Below are 15,707 nucleotides of genomic sequence, written 5' to 3'. Positions count from 1 at the left end.
CGAGCTATCCAATGTGTGAAACTACAAAACACCCCCTCCAATATGGTGGTGTATAATATTTTTTTTTTTTATCTTATAAAATAACGAAACTGTTCTCATATTGGAACTTTTCTTCTGTATAAATATATTACCAAAGCACTCTGAACTCCTTTAATACAAAAACTGCATTGGATGTTTTTCAAAAGTAAGCAGTACATAGGAACATACAAGTTTAACCCGTTCCGAGCTATAGCCTAAAGACAGCACGGACCTACTTTGCCAGGAGGGCGTAAATAGATGTCCTTCAGTGCTCGCGCGCCCTGTGATCAGCGAGTCTGAGACTCGGTTGATCATAGATCGGAGTAAGGGATCGATCCCCCTACTCCGAAGGGCCAATGACAGCTGATCATGTGATGTAAACAGACCTGGCAATTGTTTCTCCTCGCGCTGATAGCGTGAGGAGGAAAAAAAGCAGATCACCGGAGGCTGTCAGGACATCGGTCCTGATCACGGAGAGCAGCCACGGAGTCATCTGTGCCCACAGTGCCACCTATCAATGTCACCAGTGTGCCCCATCAGTGCCACCTTATCAGTGCTGCCTTATCTGTGCCTATCGGTGCAGCCTCATCAGCGCATGTCAATGAAGGAGAAAAATTACCTGTTTGCAAAATTTTATAACAAACTATGAAACATAGTTTTTTTTTTTTTTTTTTTTTCCCCCATGTCAAAATTTTCCATCTTTGTTTAGCAAAAAATAAAAAACCCCAGAGGTGATCAAATACCAGCAAAAGAAAGCTCTATTTGTATTAATTTTCTTTTTTTTATAAAAATGTAATTTGTCAAAGTGTGGCAGCGCTGAAAATTGGTCTGGGCAGGAGGGGGGATTTAAGTGCCCAGTAAGCAAGTGGTTAAGACAGTTCCCTCTTCTTCATCAAGCTAAAGGTTGAATTTGGTGAAGGGAGTGGACACCTGAAACTCAATTTACTGCTTACTTACATTGAAGTTGTAAATTATTGCCACAGCATGGGATTAGAGTTGTTTAAAATTGCATTCTGTGTGGAAGACACATGGGGGATTATTTACTAAAACTGCTTGGTGCAAAACTTGGTGCAGCTCTGCATAGAAGCGTTTCGTCATTCTGAATTTATCCACAGAATAGCTGGATGGAATCAGGGCCAGATTAAGAACATCGTGGGCCTGGTGCTGAGGATTTTGGTGTGCCTTTTATAAATATACAAACAATTTTTTGTTATAACAAATTCAATTAAATTAAAGAGAGAGAGAGGGAGGATGAGAAAGAGAGAGAGGATGAGAGAGTGGTAAGGGAGGGAGGATGAGAGAGAAAGGGGGGATGAGAGAGAGAGAGAGGATGAGCATGTATGGGAATTACATCAACGCAGCCCAGCCAAGGCAAGTGACCAAAGGCACAGAGCCCAGAAGGAAGACCGGGTGAAGATGGAAGCGCCCGGGACCTGCCGGACAGATCACAGATCGAAGCACTGGAGGGCTCAGTCTGATAATTTAAGTGTACCCTAATGTGCTAATATGCTGTGCATATTTGTACACTATGGCATAACCTACCTCAGGGCCTCTAAAAAGTAGTAATCTTAGCGAAGTTTACTACCGCTTTATTATCGCAGGAGCCTCTCATGGGGCCCACTACTGACCCGGTGGCCCTTGGGCAGTGCCTAAGTGCATAGTTGCCAACATTTCAAAAATATTTTTAAGGGACACTTTTTTTTTATTTATTTTTTTACAAGTGCTATATTTAGAGTAGCTGAGATCCCCTGTGTTCCTCTATACATCACAGTAGAAATCACAAAATTAAATGAGTACTAATAATGGGCAGAACAAATATGAGGACGCGGTCACTGATCAGGGCGGCGGTCACGGAGCTTCGGACCCGACCCACGGTTGGGCACTTAAAGAGGACGTACAGGTACGTGATTGTGCCCAGCCGTGCCATTCTGCTGACGTATATTGGTGTTAGGCGGTCCTTAAGTGGTTAAACAAGGCTTTAGAATCGGGAAAATGAAATCTCGCGCCAAAAAAATATTTAAGTGAAATATAATAAATTATTATAAAGCTGAGCTGCTCTCTAAAATTACAGTGGAGTGTATTTATACAATAGAGTGGGAAATAAGAGGCGCTAGCACATATGTGTATACATAACAATAAAAAGATAACCGTTAAAGTGATGAGTGAGTGTCAAAAAATATTTTGATAAAAATTAATCAAACAATCAAATAAATTCAATTATAAGTGACAGCCCCCAATTGGGGAAACGCATATAGATGTGAATTGATATTAATTGACATGCAAAAAAAGTCCATAAGTGAAAGTAGATGAGTGACAGCTACTTGAAGGATAAGGATAACTTGATTATTTAAAGATTTCCACCTTCACCAAAGCAAGATAAATCACCAAAAGTGCTCATGGATGGCACCTTACCGCAAGTTGTTGACCACTTTAACTAAAAAGAGGTCAAATTGGGCATAAGTAAAGATCACATTCCAGGCTATATTCTTGTAGTCTCGATACCGCCACACTCCACACCACATGAAGCATTTAGAAAAGAAAGAAAATCGCCATAGAATAATACCGTTTATTTCGATTTAAAACAAAGAAACACAACGCCAAATGGCCTCCCACGCCAGCGATAGAGCCTGCAGAGCCGCGTATAGCGTGCGTTCCAGCTCTCTATGGAAGGAGAGCCAGCGGGACCAGGAAGTACGTCAGTATTGCGTGACCTGTACGCCTCGACTTATGTTTCGTGATTGCCACGTCGTCAGGAAGCGACGTACGCTTCCTGACGACGTGGCAATCACGAAACGTACGCGGGATCATTTCTCTCCTTCCACTCACTACAACACTTTCAACCTCCAGTGCCGGGGCAAGGCACCCCTTCAAGTAAGAGGCCATTTGGCATTGTGTTTCTTTGTTTTAAATCGAAATAAACGGTATTATTCTATGGCGATTTTCTTTCTTTTCTGAATGCTTCATGTGGTGTGGAGTGTGGCGGTATCGAGACTACAAGAATATAGCCTGGAATTTGATCTTTACTTATGCCCAATTTGACCTCTTTTTAGTTAAAGTGGTCAACAACTTGCGGTACGGTGCCATCCATGAGCACTTTTGGTGATTTATCTTGCTTTGGTGAAGGTGGAAATCTTTAAATAATCAAGTTGTATCATCCTTCAAGTAGCTGTCACTCATCTACTTTCACTTATTGACCTTTTTTAGCATGTCAATTAATATCAATTCACATCTATATGCGTTTCCCCAATTGGGGGCTGTCACTTATAATTGAATTTATTTGATTGTTTAATTTTTGTCAAAATATTTTTTGATATTCATCACTTTAACGGTTATCTTTTTATTGTTATGTATACACATGTGCTAGCGCCTCTTATTTCCCACTCTAAGGCTTTAGAATCACTGTAATGCAAATGTCAAAAAATATTTTTGAGCATTTTTGCTCAAGGCCTAATTCAGGGCCAACAATGCATCATCATATTGAATGATGGTACATCTGCTGTAATCGGAAACGCATTGGTCTTTACTTTCAAGTTTACCTTATCCAATAGCTGTAACAAGCCCATTGTCACAAGCTACAAATGGTGCAATTAACCACTTCTCGCCCACCATATAACAGAATGACATGCGCAAAGTGGTCAAGTTATCCTGACTGGATGTCATATGATGTCCAGCAGGATAAGCCGCGATCGTGCACAGCGCATTAATCGTTGGTGTGGTTTGTCAGTCTGACGTAGGCTCTTTACCGTGTGATCAGCTGTGTCCAATCGCAGCGTAAACAGGAAGAGCAGTGTATCGGCTTTTTTTCCCCACTCGCACTGACAGACGTGAGTAGAGAGCCAATCGGCTGCTCTCCTGACGGGGGGGGGGTCTGTGCTGAATATCGGCGCAGCTCACCCTGAGGATGCCCAACCATGACTACCAGGGATGTGAATCGGTGCCCATTAGAAATGCCTTTCAGTGCTGCATATTAGTGCCTTATCTGTGCTACCTCATTGGTGCAACCTCATCAGTGCCGCCTTATCCATGCCCGTCAGTGCAGCCTCATTAGTGCCCATCGGTGAAGGAGAAAACATACTTATTTACAAAATTCTAGAACCAAAAAAAATACTTTTTTTTTTTTTTTATAAACATTTTCTGTAAAAAAAAATCAAAAAAAAAATCAAAAAGAAATCCCAGTGGTGATCAAGTACCACCAAAAGAAAGCTCTATTTGTGGGAACAAAATGATAAAAACTTTGTTTGGGTACAACATTTTATGACTGCGCATTTGTTATTTAAAATGCGACAGCGCTGAAAATTGACCTGGGAAGGAAGAGGGGAAAGTGCCCTTTATTGAAGTGGTTAATGTGACCTTGAGATTCAGCTTAGATCGCTTTGGATACTTTTCTTGGCTTTTTGCCTATAGTTTGCACTATCCTTCCATCTGGGTTCTGTTTTTGTTTCTTTTCCTCTTGCAGTCACAGCCAGGGAGTTGGCTACATTCCCATGAACCTTAAACTTTTTAATATTTACAAATGTAGTCACAAGAACATCAAGATGGTCTATAATCTGTTATGTTTGACATGCTGGTCTTAAATTTTCTTTCTCATCTCCTCAGACAACTCTATCCTTTTTGCTTTCTCTGGTCCATGTTCAATGTGGTCCAAGCAATGATACCAAACAGCAGAGTGATTGCTGCTTTCTATTTAAATAGGCTGACTGATTACAAGACTTAAGATGCACATGATACTAATATCAGAAAACCATTAGTTTGAAATATTAATATCATTACATTTTATGATCTACTGTATATGAACAAATCTGTCCAGGACATTATATAATATCTTTGTAGAATAAAGTAGGCCATACATGGTCGAATTTTGAGCAAATTTTCTTTTCAAAATCAGAAAGTTTTTTTTTTTTTTTTTTTTTTGTGATCCGATGATGCCACCATTGATTTTCAAAATTCGGCCGACCAAGCCTTCATGTTGCTACAGAAAATAATTTTCGTGGCCGGGAATATTCTTTTCTCTCCGTGAATTATTATTTTTTTTTCTATTGCATTTCTCGCACGATTCTCCCATCATTGATTAGAAAATCGTTTGTTTTTTAAAAAATTTACAACATGACCGATTCCTCAAATTCGATTGCCGCATAAAAATCGGCTGTTGCTGCAGCCCACTTATGGTGCGAAATTCGTATGAAAATTCTTTGATACGATTTTCGAAAGAAAATCCTTTCGAAATTCGAACCGTGTATGGCCGGCTTAAGCAATAGTTTCTCTTTTCACATGATTTGCTTTACTTGAACATACCATAGAAGTATACATGAGACAGCTGCTTTTAATGGTATAATTTTTCTGGAGGAATAACACATTGTTTTGATGCGCTGTAAGGGAACCAAAAAATATATCCACAGCTGTATATTTGAGAACAAAAACGCATGTATTGTACATTCATGAGGTATGTCTATGTAGATGAATCTGTGAGGCACGCAGTGTCATCTAGTTTCTAAGTTTCTGGTCTTCCTCTTTTTAGAGTGTATGTAGCAGACTCGCTTATTTCCAATGCTGGAGAAGGTCTCTATGCTAAAGTAGCTGCTGGTCCCAATACCGTGATGTCCTTTTACAATGGAGTTCGGATTACACATCAGGAGGTAGGAGCTCCCTGACAAACTTGACCATTAATGGCTTGGTTCATTTTTATTTAGTACCGATATTGATTAAGTGCCAACAATTTACTCAACGCTTGACATACAGGCGGTCCCCTACTTACAAACGACTCCTAATTACAAACGGAGGGAGACAGCTGGAAGTGAGATGAAATCTACCACTAGGAAGGGAAATTCTCTCCTGTAAGAGTTAATATGGGAAAAAGGTGTCTCCTCTCCACTGATGCTTTATCACCAATCCTTGTTTCCCTAATAACCCAAAATTTTCAAAATCCAATTTTCATTGAGACAGAAAGTAAGGTGAAATCTTCTGAACGGGTGCACAGACAGCAAAACAAATGTTACCGGGGTGATGACCCTAAAAAAATGTACGAGAGAGAGAGCTCTTTGGTGTGTTTTCCAACAAATGTACGTAAACCATGAAAAACACAGTATTACAAATGCATCACATCAAAAAATGATGGTGTAGCTGTATCATGAACCTCAAAACTAAAATAACCATTTAGTTAAAATCCATGACTATTAAATGCACTTTTCATAGAATGTTATGGAATATCTATACGTTTTCCTCAATTTATTTTTACTTTGTCACATAAATATGAAATATTACATTTGAATAGGTTGACTCTTCACATTGAGACAGGATGTGACTCTTGAGGAAATGTCTAAACTTTTTCTGCCTTTATCCCTAGGTGGATAGCAGAGATTGGTCTTTGAATGGCAATACCATTTCTTTAGATGAAGAAACTGTAATTGATGTACCAGAGCCCTACAGAACAATTACTAAATATTGTGCCTCTCTAGGGCACAAAGCCAACCACGCCTTCACCCCCAACTGTATGTATGACCTGTAAGTATTTTCTCTGTGTTGATTAGAAGAAGATTGTGATACCTCCTGTAGGAATTTTTGTCATGCACCCTTAAAAACTGGCTATACACTATGTGAATTCTTCAGGAACTGGCCAAAATTCATTCCATGGATGGCCATGTCCCCCACCCCAAATCCTTTGACTGAAATTGGAAGAACCAGACAAAAGATTGTCGGCCGAACCAATTGGAAGCAGCCACTGTTCAGGTATTTTGACAGCTGCCACTGGCGTCTGTCATAATACAGTTGCTGCAGCCGGGGATTTGTCCTTTTTTGTGTGTGTGTGTGTGTGTGTGTGTGTGTGCTTGTTTTTGTACAGTGTCTTTCAAAATAATAGCAGTCCAGCATCAATAACCAGAGCAATCTCTGTTTTTGATATAAACTATATTTCTACATGGCAAATTTACTAGTAGGTGTAGTAGAGTAATGAACCTACAGACCCATCAGTTATGGCATGCATGCTGCTGATTCTGTGTAATTGAATCATAAATTGAAAGGTGATTGTTCAAAAATAGCATTAAGGAGTTTAACTAGTGAGATCATTCAGTCTGTGAAATAACAGGTGGCCCTTTAAGGAGGAAAGCAGCAAATGTTGTACATGCTGGGTATAGTGCATTTCTCTCTGAAAATCTGAGTAAAATGGGTCATTCCAGACATTGTTCAGAAGAACAGCGTACTTTGATTAAAAAGTTGATAGTAGAGGGGAAAAAAGTGTGGAAACTGATGAGCTGCTCAGCTAAAATGATCTCAAATTCTTTAAAATGGCAACCAAACCAGAAAGACGTGGAAGAAAGCGGAAAACTACTATTCAAATGGACCGAAGAGTGGCAAAGACCCAGCCAATGATCAGCTCCAGGGTGAACAGCGGAACCGAAAAAGCATGATATGAGGAAGTGAGCAGTGTCTTGGTTCCAGACCAACATGATTTAACGTTATGGAGTGGTCAGTCTAATCCCTGGACCTCAATAGAAAACTTGTGGGGTGACATTAAAAAATGAGGTCAAACCAAGAAATGCAGAGGAATTGTGGAATGTAGTGCAATTGTCCTGGGCTGGAATACTTGTTCACAGGTGCCAGAAGTTGGCACACAGATATGAAGCAGTTCTTGGAAACCGTGGTTATACAACTAATTGGTTCAGCGATTCACAGGAAATCTTTAAATATTTTTCAGTTTATGCAGTAAATGTTTGCGTTTTGTAAAGCAAAATACATACAAACACTGCTATTTTTTGGGGAAAATCCCTTTTTTTTTTTTTTTTTTTTTCCCTCTCTGTAAAGTAGTAACCTATTTGAACATTGTTTATTCCAAATCAAAACACGAAGAAGAAAAAAATTTAGTGTTCCCAGTGCATTTTTCATGTATGGAAATAGAAGCTAGTATAAGGATTTTGAGCTTTGCTCACTCTTTAAAACACACTTCTATTATTTTAACACAACTGTATGTGTGGATATCAATATATTTTATTTATTCTTGTTTTTCAGCTTGTAGGCTAAACAAAAAATCTGTGTGGCCAGCTTAAGGGCCCTTTCACACAGGGCGGATCAGTAATGATCCGCCCCGTGAACCTCCGCTTGCTCAGTGGGAATCGCTCCGTTGATCCCTGCTAAACCGGCGGATGTCAGGGCGGTCCCTGCACACTGTGCAGGGACCGCCCTGTCTTTTCTCCGTTATCCCCTCTGGGGGGATCGGATGAACACGGACAGACGTCTGCCCGTGTTCATCCGATCCGCAGACGGAAGGAAAAATAGGGTTTTCCTCCGTCTGCAGAATCGGAGGAATGCGGAAGCGGGCGAGATTGGGTGTCAGCGGATGTTCATTCGCTGACACCCGCGATCTCATAGGGACCATTGTATGTCCCTTTTTCATCCGCACACAGATGGATGAAAAAGCGGACATATGGTCTGCAGGTGTGAAAGGGGCTTAAGGCATATATTACACAAATGTGCAATTATTTGAAACTTTGTAGTTTGGAACAGTAAAATATGACCGTTTTATACAAGCTATTTATCAATTTAGCTTCTATGCCATTTCCTCTGCTTATTTTGCCAATGTGCCTGCTTTGGGGCCCTGGGGACAGTCTTTATCTGTTTGAAAACTATGGCCCCCCAGCTGTTGCGGAACTACACATCCCATGAGGCATTGTAAAACTGACATTCACAGACATGACTAAGCATGATGGGAATTGTAGTTCAGGAACAATTGGAGGGCCATAGTTTGGAGACCCCTGGTCTAGAGCAATGGTCTCCAACTGTGGCCTGCGGGCAGATTCAGCCCTTTGCTTGCCTTTGTTTGGTCCTTGGGGCACTATTCCTCTCACTGATATTAGGTACTATTCCTCCTACTGATACACACATCCTCAGGGGATCTGTGAAATGCGCGACGCAGGATTTTATATTCATAGGGCATACTGAATAGTAGATGAAGTAAATGTTTTGGATTCTTCAAAAAAGTAAATTGATAAACTTCAAGATTTTTTCAGATTAATAGAAGTAGGCTACAAATAATTGAAAATTATGTGGAAATATGATTTTAATTTAAATGTTGCTTATACAATATACACTTAAAGGGTGTTAATAAGACCCCTATAGGGGGTGCATCTTGGGTTGCTCACCTCTGACCAAGACTTTGAGGTGGTGTAAATAGGGGGTGCATTATAGGCCAACCACCTCTAACCAGCAATGTTTTGGGGTATAAATAGGGATGTATTTTATGCCACTTGCCTTTGAGGAGGTGGTTCATGTAAATTTTGCTCTGGATCTTAATCTCATGAGGAAGGTAAGTTATACAATTTTTATCAGTGTTTATGTTGTGTGTGGGTGGTGTGTTTTTTTTTTTTATTATTTATTTATTTTACATGTTCATTACTTTTAAAGTGTAAGGCCACCAAAAGTAAATGTAAGAACACAACCCAAGGCAAGTGAGAAATGTTCTGGATTCACTAGGGTTTGAATGAATGATTGGTTTTTGTTATCATTCAGGGAGAGGGTTTTCCTGCAAGAAACCAGAGGCAGTAAGATTTATGTATTTCTGGTGATTGCCTCTAATTTTAGTATATCACCTTAATTGATGTCTAGGGGAGAAATGACAGTTGAACTGGAAGAACATCTGTCCTCCCAACTCCATCAGGGTGGACTCCACAGGCAAAGACTAAAGGATACAGGATTCATTTTCAGAGTTTCAGCCAAATTATGAAATTCTATTTGCATTCTATTCTTCTAGCTGGGCAAGTAGAGAGGTGTAGGTTTGTTTGTTGAGTAATTATTAAGCCCCATGCACACGAATTTTTGACAACAGCGGTCTAACGGATGTGTTTTATCGGACAATCTGACCATGTGTATGCTCCATTGGACAATTGTTTTCGGTTTTTCAACGGACAAATGTTCGCTGTGAATGCTCTCAAACTTTCTGACAACAAATGTCCGATGGAGGATAAACCAATCGTGTGTACAGAAGTCCAAAGTACAAACATGCATGCTCAGAACTAATGGTAAACATCAGACAATAGCAGAAGTTGCCCAAAGGGTGGCATTAAGGGCTGAAAACCCATGTGATTTGGCGAACGTTGGCTGATAAAGTTCTGCCGTGTGTATGCATAAGTTCACGGCCAACGCCCCTTCGGACAAAAATCCACGGAAAAGTCAAATGGAAGTCCGATCGTGTGTATGAGGCTTAAGCCAGGACTACAACAGCATAGAGTTAGACAGATCTAGCCATGCCCTGCTCATATGTGCTTAGCATTGTTTCCTCGCTTGTAATACAGTAAGGTTTACATCAGGGATCTTTAAACTACGGCCCTCCAGCTGTTGAGGAACTACACCTCCCATGAGGCATTGTGAAACTCTGACATTCCCAGACATGACTAGGCATGATGGGAATTGTAGTTCCTGAACAAGTGGAGGGCCATAATTTGAGGACCTCTGGTTAACATGGACCCTTCACTGTAGTGCTGGCGTTGTCTAAGTATTAAATTTGATATTACACCATGGCTGCTTGCACTGGGGGTGGAGGAAGAAATATCTGCAATGGGCCCTCCAAGAACCCAATAAGTCTTCACACTTAAGTGTTGTCATAACACCAATAACCATAAAGTGCATGTAAGTGCTTAAGAAATCAAATTGATGATAATAAATGCATAAATTAAAAAACGAAGTTCATAAAATTTCTGCTGTCTTTTCAGGAAATATTGTGCAAAATCCAAAAATATTCTACAAAAAAATATAAAATTCCAACTGCAACGATGACATTGAAATGGTGCTACACGCACTTTCTGTTTCATTAGTGCTCCAGGTGATCACCCAATCATGCTGCACGCCAATGTAAAATATTGCCTCTTACCAAGCTTGAAGACCTTATTACAGGGTCTGACCTCTCTTCAGTGAAAACTCACCTCACTGTGGGTACCGAACGCAACTTCCCTTATTATCAATTAGATTTTTTGGTGTGTGTATATACGGGATGGATTGTTCTTTTATATGATTTAAGCACTTTATGGTTATTGGTGTTATGATGGCACTTAATTTCATTATTTATATGTGATTTTTATTAAGGATTTAAAGCACTGGTAATGACAGTGAGATAGAGAGATAGATATATAGATATAGATAGATAATTTTTTTATTTTATTTTTTGGTATCAACGTCAAAGATTTAAGTATCTAGGTCAGGGGTCTCAAACTCAAATTACCTGAGGGCCACAAGACAAGTTTTCATAAGCCATGGGGGGCCGCATGCAAACTTTCAAACTTCAAAAACAACAGTACTGGTGTCAGCGAACACATTATTAGTCAGCACTGGTGTAAGTCAGGGTTTGACAAATTTGCTTGGAATCTAGGAGCCAGCTAAAAAAGTTAGGAGCCAGAAAACGCACCCCGTCCCGACGAGCTTGCGCGCAGAAGCGAACACATACGTGAGCAGCGCCCACATATGTAAACGGTGTTCAAACCACACATGTGAGATATCGCCGCGATTGGTAGAGTGAGAGCAATAATTCTAGCTCCTCTGTAACTTATAACATGCAACCTGTAGATTTTTTTAAACGTCGCCTATGAAGATTTTAAAGGGTAAAAAAGTTTGTAGGCATTCCACAAGCGGACACAATTTTGAAGCGTGACATGTTGGGTATGAATTTACTCGGCGTAACATTATCTTTCATAATATAAAAAAAAAATGGGGATAACTTTACTGTTGTCTTATTTTTTAATTAAAAAAAGTGTAATTTTTTCCCAAAAAAGTACGCTTGTAAGACCGCTGCGCAAATACAGCGTAACAGAAAGTATTGCAACGATCGCTATTTTATTCTCTAGGGTGTTAGGATAAAAAGTATATATAATGTTTGGGGGTTCTAATTAGAGGGAAGAATATGGCAGTGAAAATAGTGTAAAATGACATTAGAATTGCTGTTTAACTTGTAATGCTTAACTTGTAATACCAACGGCCACCACCAGATGGCGCCAGCTCACATCTGGTGGTAATAACTTGTAATACCAACGGCTCACCACCAGATGGCTCCCCTCACTTCCACCCTGCCTGAGGGCCATTTATAACTGGTCCGCGGGCCGCAAATGGCCCGCGGGCCGGTACTTTGAGACCACTGATCTAGGTAGTTTACACTTAGTGCAGATAGTAGTATTTTTTTTTTATTAGTCTTCACGCTTGTCGAGATCTGTCTAAAGGGTTAGGCCTTTAAAATTTGGTCAGCATTTAAAGTATCATTTTATATTCACAGAAATAGACTAATTGTTGTGCGGTGTTTTTTTTTTTTTTTTTTTCTTTTTTTAAGGTTTGTCCACCCAAGATTTGGACCTATTAAGTGTATCCGAACCATTTTGGCTGTAGAAAAGGATGAGGAACTTACTGTGGCCTATGGCTATGACCACACCGCTACAGGGAAAAATAGTCCTGAGGCACCAGAATGGTACCAGCAGCAGTTGAAGGCATTTCAGCTGTCTGAGCAGATGTGATCAGCAGCACTATTTCACCTTTTTTTCTGTGCTTTGGGTAACTGGATCTATGCATAATGTTTCTACTGAAGATTTCTGAATACTCAGAGACTGCTCAAGCGCAGACCTAACTCCATCTTGTATCATTTTTCTTGCTGGTAATTTGCCTTGTAGTTATTAAACCTTGGCATTGTGGCTATGTTGTATAACACAGGAAACTTCTATTTAACAAGTAGGGAAATGGATAGTGATCAGGTAGGAGTCTTTATTTATTATTTTTTATGTCCCTTTTACAAGCACCAAATAAATCTATGGAGAGAAGCCAAGTTGGCTGATTTTCCTTTTGGGATGTATGCGTAGTAAGGGCCCAAAATAGACCTTTCTGTGTACATGCCTTTTGAATCAGTTACAAGGTAACTAGACTTTGATATTGTGCAATATTCTAGTATAACGTTTGCTGTTCTTAGAATTGACGTAACATAGCTATAGTTTTGCTCCAAGTTGCTATTGATTTACTTTTAATGCAATTCTAATCCATTTAATAACATGGAGTCCATTTTAAGTGCAACATTAGGAGATTCTAAACCTATTTTTGAGCGGATTTATAGAAGCAGTGGCTGTAACAACCATTTGGATTCCATGTTTCTTTTTCCTAGGTTAGAGAAAAACTGCCTATATATTTGTGGATGTCAATCTGCTGTCAGCTAGGTAAAGCCTGGATGGCACAGCACTTATTACCTGTGTTTCTAGGATGTCCTCCCTGCACTGTCACCTAGTGTATAACTGACGTAAAATGAAGGATGGATGGCCGCACTCCAAACCGACGTTTCGCACTGACTTAGTGCTTATTCATGCCATGAATAAGCACTAAGTCAGTGCGAAACGTCGGTTATCCTCCTGTTTCTGTTGCTGTGATCTGGTATGTTTTTTCTGTTCGTTTAAATAAAGACAACCTGTTTGGTTTGGAGTGCGGCCATCCATCCTTCATTTTACGCCAATGCTTGCCTAGTGCACTGCCAGCACCCTTGGAATCCTACACCTGTGTATGACCCTATAGCAGACCCACCTTGAGCGGTGATTTTCCTTCTTCTAGTGTATAACTGAATGCTGCTGCATATGAACATACCTTCACTATGCAGTCTGTATCTGCAGTGGTTTCGTATATAGTACATAGTCATTATTGAGGCCTAGCTAGCATAAGCTAAGCCTTTTTGTATTATACCAATATACCACAAGATGCCAGTTCAATAAAGTTTAGGTAATGGTGGGGTCACCAGTCAGTTTTATTGCTTATGGGCCTTGTAGATGCTGAATACTACTTGTATTACAAGTAAGCATCCTATAAGGGTTCATGAAGGTCTGCTAAGAAAACCAGACACAGCTGAAGAAGGCATTGTCACCCCGCTTCTTCTGCAGACAGGAGCAGCAGTCTTGCTTTACTGCTTCTAACTGGTAAAGTAAACAAAAAATGCTGATGCTGTGATGAAGCGATATTATGGCATTTTGAAAAGATCGAGATGTTTGGCATTATAGGCTGGCATTAATTTTGGCTGTGGCCTGTGTACGTGTAATGTTTATTTAGAGTAAAAGATGGCAGATGCATTCATCTGGGGATGATGGTTTAACATTGCACACCCTGGCACATTGGTGTATCGCAATATGCTGTAGAAATGTTTTTGTATGCTGTTTATGCAGCTCCTATTCTGATGCTTATACAAGCTGTTATTTACCATGCAGTGGGCAAAACAGAGCTTAATAGCTTAGGCCACTGTGGCAAGTCTCCAGACACTGCATGTGTAGTTGGCAATACTGAAGGGTTGGAAAGGGAAAATATAGCGTAACACTGGACATATATTTTACACATTTTAGTCTTTAAGTGAGTCAGCATCCAAGAATTGCTGCAGAACTGCTAATACATTTACAATTTAAAATAAAACCTACTGCTCCTACTATGGATTGAATTTAAGTCATGGATATAAAATGATTCTCTGTCCATGGAAAACAGAAACCAGGTATTCACATTGAAAGGGCCAGTAAACCTAAAATGTAGTTTAAACGTACAATACTTTGGTTAAAGGTATGGCATATAGCATGTAATTGTCAGTTCATAGATAAAAGCATAGATGTTTTAAAATAGAACTGATGAATGTAATAAAGTTTGTAATAAGGGCGAAGAGTTGGCCCATACATGTTTAAAGTGGAACTTAACCCAGAAGAGGGGGAGTTCCGCTCAGCCATCTCCAACTGCCCCACCAACCCAGAAGGTACTTTGGTTTTCTGCCCACAGCCTTCTGTAACGCTTTGCCGATCCCAGAAGGCTGCATGGCCATTCACATAGCGTGGCTTGCTCATGTGAAATAGTTTTCTGTGAAGCTGCAAGGAGTCATAGCTGGCTTCCCTCAGTTAACATGCTGGCGATGAGGAACCGAATACCGGCCTGGGTGAGGACATCGCTGCATCTCTGGACAAATAAGTGTCCTTTAATTAAAAATCGGCAGCTACAGTACTTGTAGCTGCTGACTGAAAATACTCTTAGTTTTTTTGTGACTTAAAACTATGGGAGGACACTGTTGCCTGTTTCTTGCACAGCTGCTCATAATGTACATGAGATCAAAGTGTCTCATGACACAAGTTTTTGATTAGTCACAACGGGGACAAAAATAGAACCTAAATTTGCTGAAAACACAAAAATTAAACTGCACTTGAATTTAAATCAAAATGTGCTTACAGTTCCCAAATTTACTGTACACAATCTAGCACTTTTACATTTATATTTATAAACTATATTAATAATAATTCTAAAACTGAAATCCAGTCTGCAGTAAAAACCAGTATGTTGTGCACCTCTCCAGATAACAAGAGTTAAATGTTTGGTTCGTCTAGAGCAGGGGGGTCAAACTCCATTTCATCGTGGGCCGCATCAGCATTTTGATTGTTCTCAAAAGGGCCAGTTGTATCTGTATGGTTAGACGTCCAGCGCATCCCCTCCCCTTACATTAAATGTCAAGAGCCACCCCACCTTCAGAAGTTGAGTCCCCCACCCTCCCTTACATCACAGTCCACCCCTTTCCTTATGCTGCTGCTGGGAAGAAGATAAATGCATTGTTTGAAAGCAGAAAGTAGGGGTCTGAAGGAGGGCTGGAGCTCTCCTGTAGCTGCCAGGATCTTACTCTGGCAAATGTTTATCCATATTTGTCAGTGCTGGGAGATGACTATAAACATTGTAACATTTAG

At 40.1% G+C, this 15,707-nt stretch overlaps 1 protein-coding gene across 1 annotated transcript in view; it reads left to right on the top strand.

Annotated features, from left to right (window-relative positions):
- Positions 1–12,799, top strand: part of SETD7 (SET domain containing 7, histone lysine methyltransferase) — a 50,689-nt gene extending 37,890 nt beyond the window's left edge. The window contains exons 6-8 of the mRNA XM_040331202.1: positions 5,534–5,651; positions 6,359–6,516; positions 12,314–12,799. Of these exons, the coding sequence (XP_040187136.1) occupies positions 5,534–5,651; positions 6,359–6,516; positions 12,314–12,494 (457 nt within the window). The 3' untranslated portion in view covers positions 12,495–12,799. The remainder of the gene's footprint in view (positions 1–5,533; positions 5,652–6,358; positions 6,517–12,313) is intronic.
- The last annotated feature ends 2,908 nt before the right edge of the window (positions 12,800–15,707 follow it).

This window comes from Rana temporaria, chromosome 1 (genome assembly GCF_905171775.1).
Source record: "Rana temporaria chromosome 1, aRanTem1.1, whole genome shotgun sequence".
Taxonomy (NCBI): Eukaryota; Metazoa; Chordata; class Amphibia; order Anura; family Ranidae; genus Rana; species Rana temporaria.
This window is presented reverse-complemented; position numbering and strand designations above follow the sequence as displayed.